The sequence below is a fragment of the Cyprinodon variegatus genome, unplaced genomic scaffold, assembly GCF_000732505.1.
Source record: "Cyprinodon variegatus isolate N-32 unplaced genomic scaffold, C_variegatus-1.0 Scaffold2053, whole genome shotgun sequence".
Classification (NCBI taxonomy): domain Eukaryota; kingdom Metazoa; phylum Chordata; class Actinopteri; order Cyprinodontiformes; family Cyprinodontidae; genus Cyprinodon; species Cyprinodon variegatus.
Genome location: NW_015152506.1, coordinates 41,967 through 53,554, shown reverse-complemented (window position 1 = coordinate 53,554; position 11,588 = coordinate 41,967). Strand labels below are relative to the sequence as shown.

The 11,588-nt window shown below is 39.1% G+C and overlaps 1 protein-coding gene across 1 annotated transcript in view; it reads left to right on the top strand.

Annotated features, from left to right (window-relative positions):
• Positions 1-2,522: 2,522 nt before the first annotated feature.
• Positions 2,523-11,588, top strand: part of zranb3 (zinc finger, RAN-binding domain containing 3) — a gene marked incomplete at its 3' end in the record, with an annotated part of 46,800 nt that continues 37,734 nt past the window's right edge. Inside the window, exons 1-3 of the mRNA XM_015405204.1 lie at positions 2,523-2,545; positions 2,593-2,824; positions 10,851-10,936. Of these exons, the coding sequence (XP_015260690.1) occupies positions 2,523-2,545; positions 2,593-2,824; positions 10,851-10,936 (341 nt within the window). The remainder of the gene's footprint in view (positions 2,546-2,592; positions 2,825-10,850; positions 10,937-11,588) is intronic.

Genomic DNA, 11,588 nt, shown 5'->3' with positions numbered 1-11,588 from the left:
ATACCAAAAAATTGCTCCATGATTTGAAAATAGCCCTAAAAGGGCAAAACCTTATACAGTGTAAGCTCGCCTTAACGGATACCCAGAATGTCACCCCAGCGGCAGGATTGTTATGGAGGTTATCTATGACTCTGTTTGAAATAAAGTCTATGAAATAAGATAAGAAACAGAGGTTTTAAATTGATATATCCATACAGCTCATTGCACTGGTCTTAAGCACAACATTTTAAAAGACAGAAATTTTGCTGGACTCCATTTGGCCTTCCTGTTATCTGCTAAAAACCTTGCTCTCTCCCAGCCTTTGTAAAGTGCATCCACATCTAAATTAGGGCTGAAAAAACTAATTGGATTAATCCTGATTAATAAATTATTGAAATAAACATCATCTAACTTAGCAATCGATTAATCGCTAACTGGAGTATATAATATGCAATGCACTGCCGACTGTTTATTCACAGTACCAATTGTTTACATATTCATTTCTAATAATGTACTTTAACTGTAATATGCAATTACCTTCCACTGCACTTTAATTTAGATAGCTCCGGCCAAACTTTATTTATTCATTTTATAGTAAAACCCATCTGTATACTGTATATGCTATTGTACATAACTGTAAAAACCCTTTTCATAGTAATATCCATCTGTATATTATATTTGGTACATATCCAGCTGTAAATTTAGTTCATAACACCAGTGATCTATATATTATATTCAGTATTTATAAAGGTATTCATCTCTATACTCATTCACTAGAAACCCATGTCCTATATTTATAGAACCATTATTTATCCTGCACTTGCTGCTGCTGCACTAAACTGCATTTAGTTGCCTTGCACCTGTACCTGTGTAATGACAATAAAGTTGAATCTAATCTAAACTTATCTAATCTAATTTAATCTAATCTAATCTAATCTCTAACACACCAATTCCCAAAGTTAGGGTCATGAACCCATTTGGGATCCTTTATCAACCTGTTTGGGTTTTGAGATTCACTTCAGAAATTAAACTAAACAACAAATATTAATTGTAAAGTGCTTAAGGACTATAACATTTTATAATTGTAGTTATTGATGTTGTTTTTAACAGTTTTAGACTGTGGTTCATTGATTTTGAAGAATTATTACTATACTTAACCAGTAGTTTTGGTCATGAGTAGGGATGCACGATATAATTGGCCCCCTATCGGTATCGGACATTAAGAATATCGGACATCGGCCACCCCACCGATATTTAACCCGATATTTGATCAGCTTCTGAGTTTCTAAAGTCTAAAAAAAAAATTAAAAATACTACTTCTTCTTCNATTTTCAGTTATCCAGGTCGTGGCAAAAACAAACAGGCTTAAAGGTGCAGTAGGTGATATTTTCTAATGCATTTTTTACCATGTGGCTTAAAGGGGAACACCGTTTTTCTTTTACACCTTGTGGCCTTGATTTTACGTTATTACATCATGTCCTACTCACCCATATTAGTTTTGAACCTTCTTGCTGCAAGGCAGCAGTGCTACCCACTGCTCCATTGAGCAGCACTGCAAAAACCTATCATAGAAAAACAGAATTCCTTATTTTTAATCTTATTGCCTGATATCCTTGTATAACATGACTGTATTCTATGTTTCAAACTCTCCCTGTTCACTGTGTAGTCACACTTAAAAAAACAAACAAATGTTGCTCTTGAAGGGATAACATTTCTCATGTCACATCACAGTCTTCCACGTGATTATTTTTCTTACATCTTGGAGAACTGAGGATTTCAGTGGCATTTTCAAATTTGACCCCTCCCCCCTTTGCGGCTAGGAGAAATCTATGCCGAACCTTCTTATGAGCAAAGCGTGGGGAAAAAAGTAGCCACTTATAGTCCGGGAAATATGGTAATTTAATCTGATAAAAATGTCCCCCTTCTCTTTGCAACTCTACAAACCACTTTCAACTCTTTATCCAAATTTCAATCTGTTCTCGATCAAGTCCTCTGATTCGTATAAATTTTCGTCTTTTTACTTGTTTCACTGCTAATCTCACTTTCACCTTACCAACTCTGATCTCTCTCTTGCCTTTCCTTATATGTTCTTTTCATTCTAGATTATTTAAAAATCATCCCCTCCATTTAATTTCCATTAATTCCTTCTGGTTTATGCAAACCTCCAAACAGTCCTCCACCCTTCCTGGTTTTCATATCTGCTCCTTTCCTCTGTTGGTCATAACACACCTTCTTATTGGCTATCAGTTTGGACTGAAGCAGCTGGTATCTATTAGCACTGACGAGGAGCAGAATAGCTGTCTGATCACTGATAGATTTCAGCTGGCATCCTGTTTTTCCCTTTCTGTGAGTTTTTTATTTTTCACCCGTTCCATTTTACATTATTACACTTCATTTTGTTTTAGTTTCTTTCTATGTATGGATTCATTGGGGAGTAAAAAACACCTGGTGAAAATTTCATGCCAATTGCGCTCAAAGAAATATTTTTACCATGAGAAATAGTGAAGTTTTTTTATACTTATTTAAGCTGATCTATTGCAAGAATGGAACAATGCAATTTCAACGGGTAACCTAATAAACAATGTCCTCCTGTATGTTTTTGTTCTTCCACAGGGGCATCAGCAGCAGCAAGGTGACGGTGCTGGGTTATGGCCTGCTCACCACTGACGCACGCCCCTTAGTGGAGGCTCTGAGCAGGCAACGATTTAATGTGATCGTGGTCGACGAGTCTCATTACCTCAAATCTAGGAACGCAGCAAGGACCAAGATCCTGGTCCCTCTCATTCAGAGTGCAAAGCGGGCCATCCTTCTCACCGGTACCCCTGCTCTGGGTCGACCCGAAGAGGTAATCAGACTTGATTGAATAAAAATTTAATGACCCCTCTTGAGGAAAGACGACACATTTAAATGAGGCTCCTTTTTTTTTTTTATACCACAAATATGAAACAGAAATGGCACATTTCGTCAAAAAGTCCGGTATATTTTGGTCGATTGATAATTAACTACCTCACTAAGGCAAAGGAAGCTATGTGGACAAATAGATTATGAAATTCTCCTTCTTAGGACGGGAGTCTGTAGTGGGCCAGCTCAAATATATCTCCATACAGAGGTGTTTCATTTCAGCAGAGCAGGTAGATCGCCATGGAAACTTACTCCAGAGCGGCGTACGCTCCCATCTAATGTTGGAAAAAGCCAATTAACTCTCTCTGGCGTCACTCATCCTTCTGGATCCTGTGGTCTTATTTCAATAACCTTTGTTGCAAAAACTTCATTTACAAAGCCTGATATGAACAGACACGGCGCTGCAATAAATGAGACAAGTAATAAAAGAAGCATGGGAGGGGGGGGGCGGAACTATTGAATTTAGAAACAATAAGCAGGGGGCTATTCACAGGACCACTGTGTTTGGAGAGTGGCTGAGGCGAGCAGCCCCACTCTCCATAATGATTTATTACGCCATTGTTATATATGTTAGGGTTGCAGGTGTATGCTCGATTACAGCCATATTCCATCATCGCTGGTGTGGAAATTAAAGAAGACTTTGGGAATTGGAAATGTTGCCCGTATACAGAGCGAAGAGGGTACAGTAGCACAGCATATACTGGAAGCACAGTTTACCCTAATGATGGGCGGTTCCCCCTCCCAGACTCTTTTCTCCAGCCTCAGGAACATTTCTTTATAATGCCTCCATAATTGTTCTCCAAGCTTGTGCTATAAATGGTTATTAGTATAAATGAAATGCTGCTTTTTGAAATCTCTGTTGAATATGGAAGCATTTTTATATTCTCCTGTTTTATTTCTGGGGTGATGAGCACTGAGCAAGAGATCGATGGTGGGGGAAAAAAGCAAGATCTACTCATCCGTCAGTTGCGTTTTCTCATCCGTTTTAGTGAACTTTTCTATCTTAATCAATGATACATAAATCCCTGAACAGCATTCCTACGGCATCTGTGTAAAGACCAACTTAATTAAGGTGGCTGGACATTGTTTTCCAACTTTTTTAAACTTTTATTTGTGTTAAAACCACAAAACTCTGTGTTTAATTTGGATTTAACCGGATACCCTCATATCAGTGCATAATTGTGATATGGCAGAAACATTTAGCATGTTTTTTTCCTATGTATTTTCCTTTTTATATAAAATAAAATAGGTTTAGCATGCATAACCCTGTCATTCTATTACCCCTAAATGAAATCTGGGGCAACCCATTCCCTGTATAAGTTAGCTCATTTGTGAAATCTGTTTGCTAAAGATGTAAAAACTATGGCAGAACTAATGCTACGTTCAGACCACAAGCGCTAGAGGCAGCAGAAGCAGCTAGTTTACAAGCAAGCCCTCGGAATATTTACATGCATCCTGTAGCACATCTGAGCAGCTGATGCACATAAGGTGCTGCAAGAACAGCAGCTGTTAGAGTTGGAAAAATTGAACTTTTGCCGCTCGACTCGCCACATCAACCAATCAGAGAAGCTGATCTGGGAGCTGGCAGGGAGACAGACGCAGAGCTGATGTTGCAGATCGCTATGATCACTCCTCTGAAACAGTTTATTAACGCCTAGATTAACTTAAAATGCCGAAATCTGCCGGCAAAACATGTTCACTTTTGTTATCCTAGTGCCTGCAGTTTGGATTACGTACATGAAAAACGCCTTCCAGCCGCTGCGGAAAACCGCAAAGAGACGACTGGGCCATAGACTGCTGTTTAGTGGGATTCCTACTGACAGCACTCCGCCGGTGTACGGGAGTCTGAGCGGCTCTGACTGCGAAATAATATTTGAAGGCAGGATGGTAATCTGGATGATCTGACTGCACAGATTAAGTTTTCAGGTGATTTTCTCACTGAAAAACATATTAAAACTACTTTTTACCCACTGATCACAGCAAATATGGCTGCCATTGTTACAAGCAAAGAAAGGATAGTCTAGCTCCACCCAATGCTGTGTAATTTAATTTCTACCTACATTTATTTGTTTATTGTGTTTTTGGGAGCAATAACTTTATGCTTATTTATTTATTGAGCATTTATTTATATCTGTATTTATTTTTAGATATGGCAGAGTCGGTCCTCCATATACAGACGTTAACATTGGAGGAAAACTGTCTGAAAAAGACTAAAAGCCTTAATAATTGTTAAATCCCCCCAAAAATGAGTTCATGAAGTCACTGTTTGTAATGTAAGAAAAAGTGTTTAATTTTGTGTGCCATACATTCCCATCCTGCGTATTATTGATGATAATTTATATTTTATTGTTCTTTAATATGGGTGAGCATTTATTTAATGTTATCATGATCAATTTCTAGTCATGATAACAATGTCATGATGTTACAAAGTTCAGACCCAAATGCAGAAAACCGAAACAGAAAAGGGAAAAGGTTTAACGGGTTTTATTGAAGAAGTTAAACAGAGGGAGAAGTGTTGCTCTGAACACTGCTCAAGCAGAACTGTAATGTGAGGGGAAGACACAGCGATTAGTTCAGGCTCAGTGGGGAGTTTGACTCGTGAACTTGGAGAAAAGGATTTGGTTGCCGACTCACGTTTCCAGAGAAGTAGTTGAATCCTTGACTCCTGTCTGTGTGCCGTGGTTCCAGTGTTTGTCTGATTCGGTGAACAGGGTTTACCCAGAATGCGGTTGATAGTTGGGGAACGGAGAAGCTGACTGCCACTCAGATTTCCTGCGGTACTTGAACGGGTCGTAGTGGAGTATAATCCCTTTCTCAGTAAGAAGCTAAAACGATCTTACGGAAAGTGGATCCAAACCTCCTGTATGAACCCCAGCTCAGTTTGAAGCTCAGCTGATCCTTCCAGGGAGAGAAGGTCCGAGAAATCCAGTTTGCATGATGAATTCCTGCCAAGAGGCAAAGACAAAACAAGGTTAAACTCAGGTTGACAAAAACTCAACTTGACTCAGCAAAAACTCAGCTTGGCTAGAGTACTCTAAACTGGCAAACACTCTGGCGTCGAGGTAGTGGCAGTCAGCAGCTTAAGAACACTCCGTTAACGAGGAAACCATCAGCAGGTGTGTGAGGAGGCGGACCAGAACCAGGCGCCTCCTGGTGGATGAAGGGAGACAAACACAGAAACACAAAAACAGGAGTCCTGACAAACAATTTAGATTTATCATCCAAACAATAAACTAAAAAAATATTTCATAATGTTTCTTGTTTGATTTTTTTGTTTTTCCACTGGAACATTGGCAAATTGTAAAAAAAAATATTATTAAACATGGTTACTAGAGGATGTTTAGTGCAATAAATCCCACTTCTTTATGTAACTTTTGCCCTGAAGAAGCCGATTTTAAATTTGTATATTTCTACAAGATTTTAAGGCCATCTGTAATACTGTTTTTCTTGTTAGTGCAACAATACGTTCCTTTAAAGATTATAAAAAAAACTGTTTATAGAAGAATTAAAGTAGCTTGTTTGCTTGTTAGATTGAGTTTATGCTCAGAGATTAAGATTACATTTTGGTGGCTGCGTTGTTTATGGAGAACAGGTGTATTGTTTCTCTGTCCTGTGAAAAACTTAATTATTGCCTGCATGGCGATAATTAACTGATGAATTCAAGCATCTAATTAATTCTAAAGTGAAAGGAAGTTATTTCTTGTTAGACATGTGCAGTAGGGGTGTTATTGGCAGGGTGAGCCTGCATGTTACAGCCGGTGTGACGAATGCCATCCTGTCTTCGCCGGTACCTGCCTGCAGTAGTGGGGTTAGTTTTTAGATATCATCTCTTTCTGTGCCACTAGAGCCGAATATAACATTTTATCATCCGTGGCATAAACCTGATAAGCCCTGTCCCTTCCTCTGTGCCAGTCTCCTCTGCTGCCATCATTACTCACCGTGGGTCTAACATGGAGCTCGCACAGCGCCCAGGGCATGTTGCAGCGTTCGTGACGTGCCCTCATTCCTCCCACCCCATTAAATCAGCTTTCTGAAGGGGAGAAAATGCAAAACTGCTGTTGAACAAGTGCTGAATTTAGAACAGCGATCTTGGCTGCGGCTGCTTATTCAGCTCACCTCGCGGGATATTACCCGTCATTATTTCGGAAACGCTGGAAATTGGTGAGATGGGGGAGCGTTCGCTCTGAGTCAAACTCTTTCCGGGGGCTCTGATGCCAGCTGTGATGTAGACGCGCTCTCTACCTGTTAACATTTGACAGATTTGCTGAAGAATCTCAAAATCTTTCATACTTTTGAGCTGATTTGTGCCGTTGCATTAATTAGTTCAATTCAGCATCTACTGAGACTAAACGCAAAGTTTTGACCCTGCTGATCTGAAAAATGATTACCTAATTGAAATTTCTACAAATCGACTTTTTTTATATAGCTTTCTTTACCTTGAGTATTTCAGTAATTTACCTGAAAAGTGAAACTTATTAATTCTATAGATTCCTAACTGCTCTGCCTTAGTTATTGATTTTTGGTAATGTTGATGATCAGGGCTTAAAGACGATCAATAAAGGGGTATTTTAAGCACATGCTTTAAAATGGTTTACTCCGTCATGCGGAAGACTGTTATAAAAATCCATTGCCTAAGGAGCTGGCCTTTCAGGGTACGGCTATATCTAAGCATGCCGGTATATATTAAATCGTCTTGCTACTAAAATATGCTACATAGATAAACTTGCCTTGCCTTTTGCAGTAGAAAGTTGAGTGGAAGGAAGAAGTATTTACAAGTAGCAGGAACAACTGTAGCCCTGGATTGTGAGGTTTTTGAAAGGTTCTTTAATTTATAGACTAATTATAAAATAGAGTTTTAATGCAAAGGGTTATACCTCATTTACACTACCCCTCTGAAACCGATCCGTGCCCAGTTAACAGTGCCAAGCTTGGTTCTTATGACCATTTACACATCATGCTAGCACGGTTCCTCGCCTCCTACTGGCGGTTCATGATACTACAGCTCTCAAGACGGGAATTACGCAAACAAAAATGGCGGCGCCATAACATTCAGGAACTTATGTGGCTGGATAGCGTCCTCGGCCCAAATTTTAATGAGAACCTTTTTTCTCAGCATCATCCCGGGTCGCACCAGGCTCTTTTGATGCCACTTACTTAAAAGGGTGAGAAGAAGTTTGTGTTGTAAACAGGTGAAGAGATCTGTGAATTGCTGCGCCAAAAAAACACGCAAAAAAAGTTGGTGGTGTGTTCTGCACTCTTTAGCCCCATTTACATTACCTTCTGAAAACCGATTCGTGCCGTTTAAATCAGTTAACAGCGCCGAGCTCGGTTTACACACAACGGTAGCCCAGTTCCTCGTGTCCTAGTGGCGATCTACGGTACTACTGCTCCCTGGAGATAAACAAGCAAACCAACATGGCAGCGCTTGTAACATTCAGGAAGTTTGCAGAGAGTCAGGTGAAGAAGGCAGCCTTTGGTGAATTTGCATGACAGAGTCGGCTTTTGGAGTGTGGACACGACAAATAGTCTAATCAGGGCTTACAGATGCAGGAAACAACGACAGACGTTGATGTTCATCACACTGCAAAGCAGAATCATCACTGGAAATCGTGCGGCACTGTAGGGAACTAGTATTTTTATGAATGTCTGAAATTTCATGAGCAGTCTGCTCATGCTCTCTTTGTTATCAGAGAACCGCACCAGAACTGAGCCTCGCCGAGACCTACTGATGAACTAGTACCATGTTGGCGCGGTTCAGTTGTGTCTGGCGCAGTTTGTTCAGGTCTGCGTACCATTTACACTCAACAGTTCTCTCGGTTACCGTCCTCGGACGGTATGGTTTGAAAACGGTAATGTAAATGGGGCATTCAAGTTTGCTCACATTACAATTAACCAGAGTAATACACTAACATGTAATATGCCTAAAATTGTGTTTGCTGCCTCACAGAAGGGAAGAGAGTTGCATCTATGGCCCAGATCCATGCATGTGCACAGAAATAGGCATTTTTCAACACAACAGTAATGGTAAAGTCCTGCAACATGCACTCTGGACAAGCAAGCTGTTAAGGTCATGAAAACAATAAAACCCTGGAGTGAAACACTGACATGTTTTTGGGTAGTGAAAAGCAAAATTTTTAAAAATTACAATCAGAATATTTGGTTGAAAAAAAAAACACAATTTAGATTTTGAGCTTCTCCTTAGGCTGTTTGGGAATGGCTGATTATGTAGAATTCCATAGAGAAACTCTGAAAAAAACAACAAGCTCCACCTTAGACTATACAAACCCCAACTAGTATAGTAAGACTTCAGGAAACTATGAGAAAGCAAAAAAAAAAAAAACTTTTTTAGAGATGTTACCTAGATTTTTTATTTTTTACAGAAATATAGCTGTTCAGCTTATTTTTGTAAAATAATGTTTGTTTTGTAGAACAATGTTTAGGGAACAGATGTTTCTAAAGTAGAAACATATTGGCACAAAGTCAAAGTTAACTAGACAACACTAAAAGATTGGCTCTTATTTCCTTATCAAAACTAGGGGTGTAAATCACACTCATCATGGCGATTCGATTCAGTATCGATTTCCTGACCCAACGATTCGATTATTTTCGATACTCAAGAATACACCACGATATGATTCGATTCTATTCCATGAATTGGTTCATTTTTTTTTTTTTTTTTTTTTTTTTTTTTTACACCTTACAGGCTAGACAATGTTTCAAATTTGAAATAAATCAATGAAAGCTGTAATATCATTATGCTTTTTCTTTTTTTTTTGAGAAACTACAGCAAATAACAGAAGTAGAAAAGTTTTACTCCACCTATTCCTATTAAAACCTCATTTACTGAGGTTATAGATTGCGTTATAGATTCTGAAAGGCCTTGCATCAAAAAATGCTGCACAAAATCAGTGCAATGAGTGCAATGCAATACCTCGGCTCCAGACGTCCCCGCCCCCTCCACAGACGCTCCGCTGCTCCTCTCACAAATTGTAGCTGACCGCAGACAGTGCCGCAGACAGGAGGCTGGCTTGTTTTGTTTTTATGACCGAAATTGCGGAAAATAACTCGTGAAGTTTGACCCGCTAGAAGAGCGAGGTGCTCGAGAACGCTGGGACCATTTTTTCACCTGGATCCCCGCTCTTTTTGGCCCTCATGTCCCTCCGTTTTCAGACTATGCTCGCCCCCACTTCCTCACCGCCTCGGCCGTATCTAGACCCACAGTGTGTAGCACAGACCACGCTTAAATACTGAGCATAATAAAAAATGTCTGTGTGAAGTTTACTGCAACAAACTGCTGCAGGAGTATAACCAGGAAGCGCGGTAGGAGGGCAAAATAGGTTTAACGCCACCGCAGCACGGGAGGGAGAATTACGTCCAGGAGCAAATGGATAAAAAATAGACCGGAGGAAAAAAAAAAAACATGAATCGATTCTCTTGTGGACGTGTCGATGCATCGGATCCTCGGCTGTTGGATCGATGCATCGATACAAAACGATTATTATTTACACCGCTAATCAAAACCCATCACTGACATCATTTAGCCCTGAAATAGGGTCACAATGACCCTAATTCATTACTAACTCAACACTGTGCAAGTTTTGACCCAATTATTTTAGGAAATAATTTTTTTAAGTTAATATACAGCACTTAATGGGCACGGATTGTCTGTGTGGGCAAGAAAAAATGTTCGACTTCTTCACTGAGTCATGTGACCTGCAGTCTGAGTTCCCCTTAAACACAAGACAAAAACAGCTGTTAAACTTACCTGATACGACATATTTTTATTTGCTTTCAGGGATAGTAAATCTAGAAGCAACCAGTCTAGCACCCCTAGTGGCTAAAGCTTACACAGCGTTGCTATAATCCAATATTTCCTACATTAGACAAGCTGATAATCTCTGTTTGAACATGTTCACGTTGCATTTGGTTTGGCATGAAGTCACAATTTATCACCCTTGTGCTTTTCACAGCTTTTTATGCAGATTGATGCCCTCTATCCCAGGAGGTTTGGAACGTGGACAGACTACGCCAAGAAATACTGCAACGCCCATTACAGGTAACATTTTCTAAATGTCTTCATATCCCGTAATTGTGGCAGGTAGACTTGTGGTTTCATGAAAGCCTCCAGACATTTGTAAATCACTAAAAACTCATTTCTGCTTCCTAAAATCACACATTGTTTTGCAAGCCTTTATTATTTTACAGACTTCTACCCTAAAAGCTCTTCTTAAAGGGTTTTTTATAGCTTTATCTGAAAATCATACATGTTTCTGACCATATATTAATGCTATTTACTTTATTACATTATTCTTTGAACAATATGTTTGATTACTCTTTTAACTTGCATTTCAAATATTCAGCTTTTTGTAAAAATAATGGTGATTATGGAGGTTGCTTTGATTTTTAAGGATTTAATTTCAGTGTTATTGTGCGTTCTGTCACCCATATTTTCGGTCTTTGCTTTTGGGAAAGAAAAAAAAAAAAAAGAAATTGACCACATAATCACACTGCCACTACTGTGCTTGGCCTTTGTAATATGCAGATTCTATGGAAATAAGATTTTAATCCTTTTGCCATATTGTGATCAGCATTTCTCATTCAAACTTTCAACATTGTCACATATCTGCTAACGATTCAGCTTTTGGATATATTTAATTTTTTTCATTTAATCCCTATTTGATTGGATAATATACATAATTTTCGAGAAG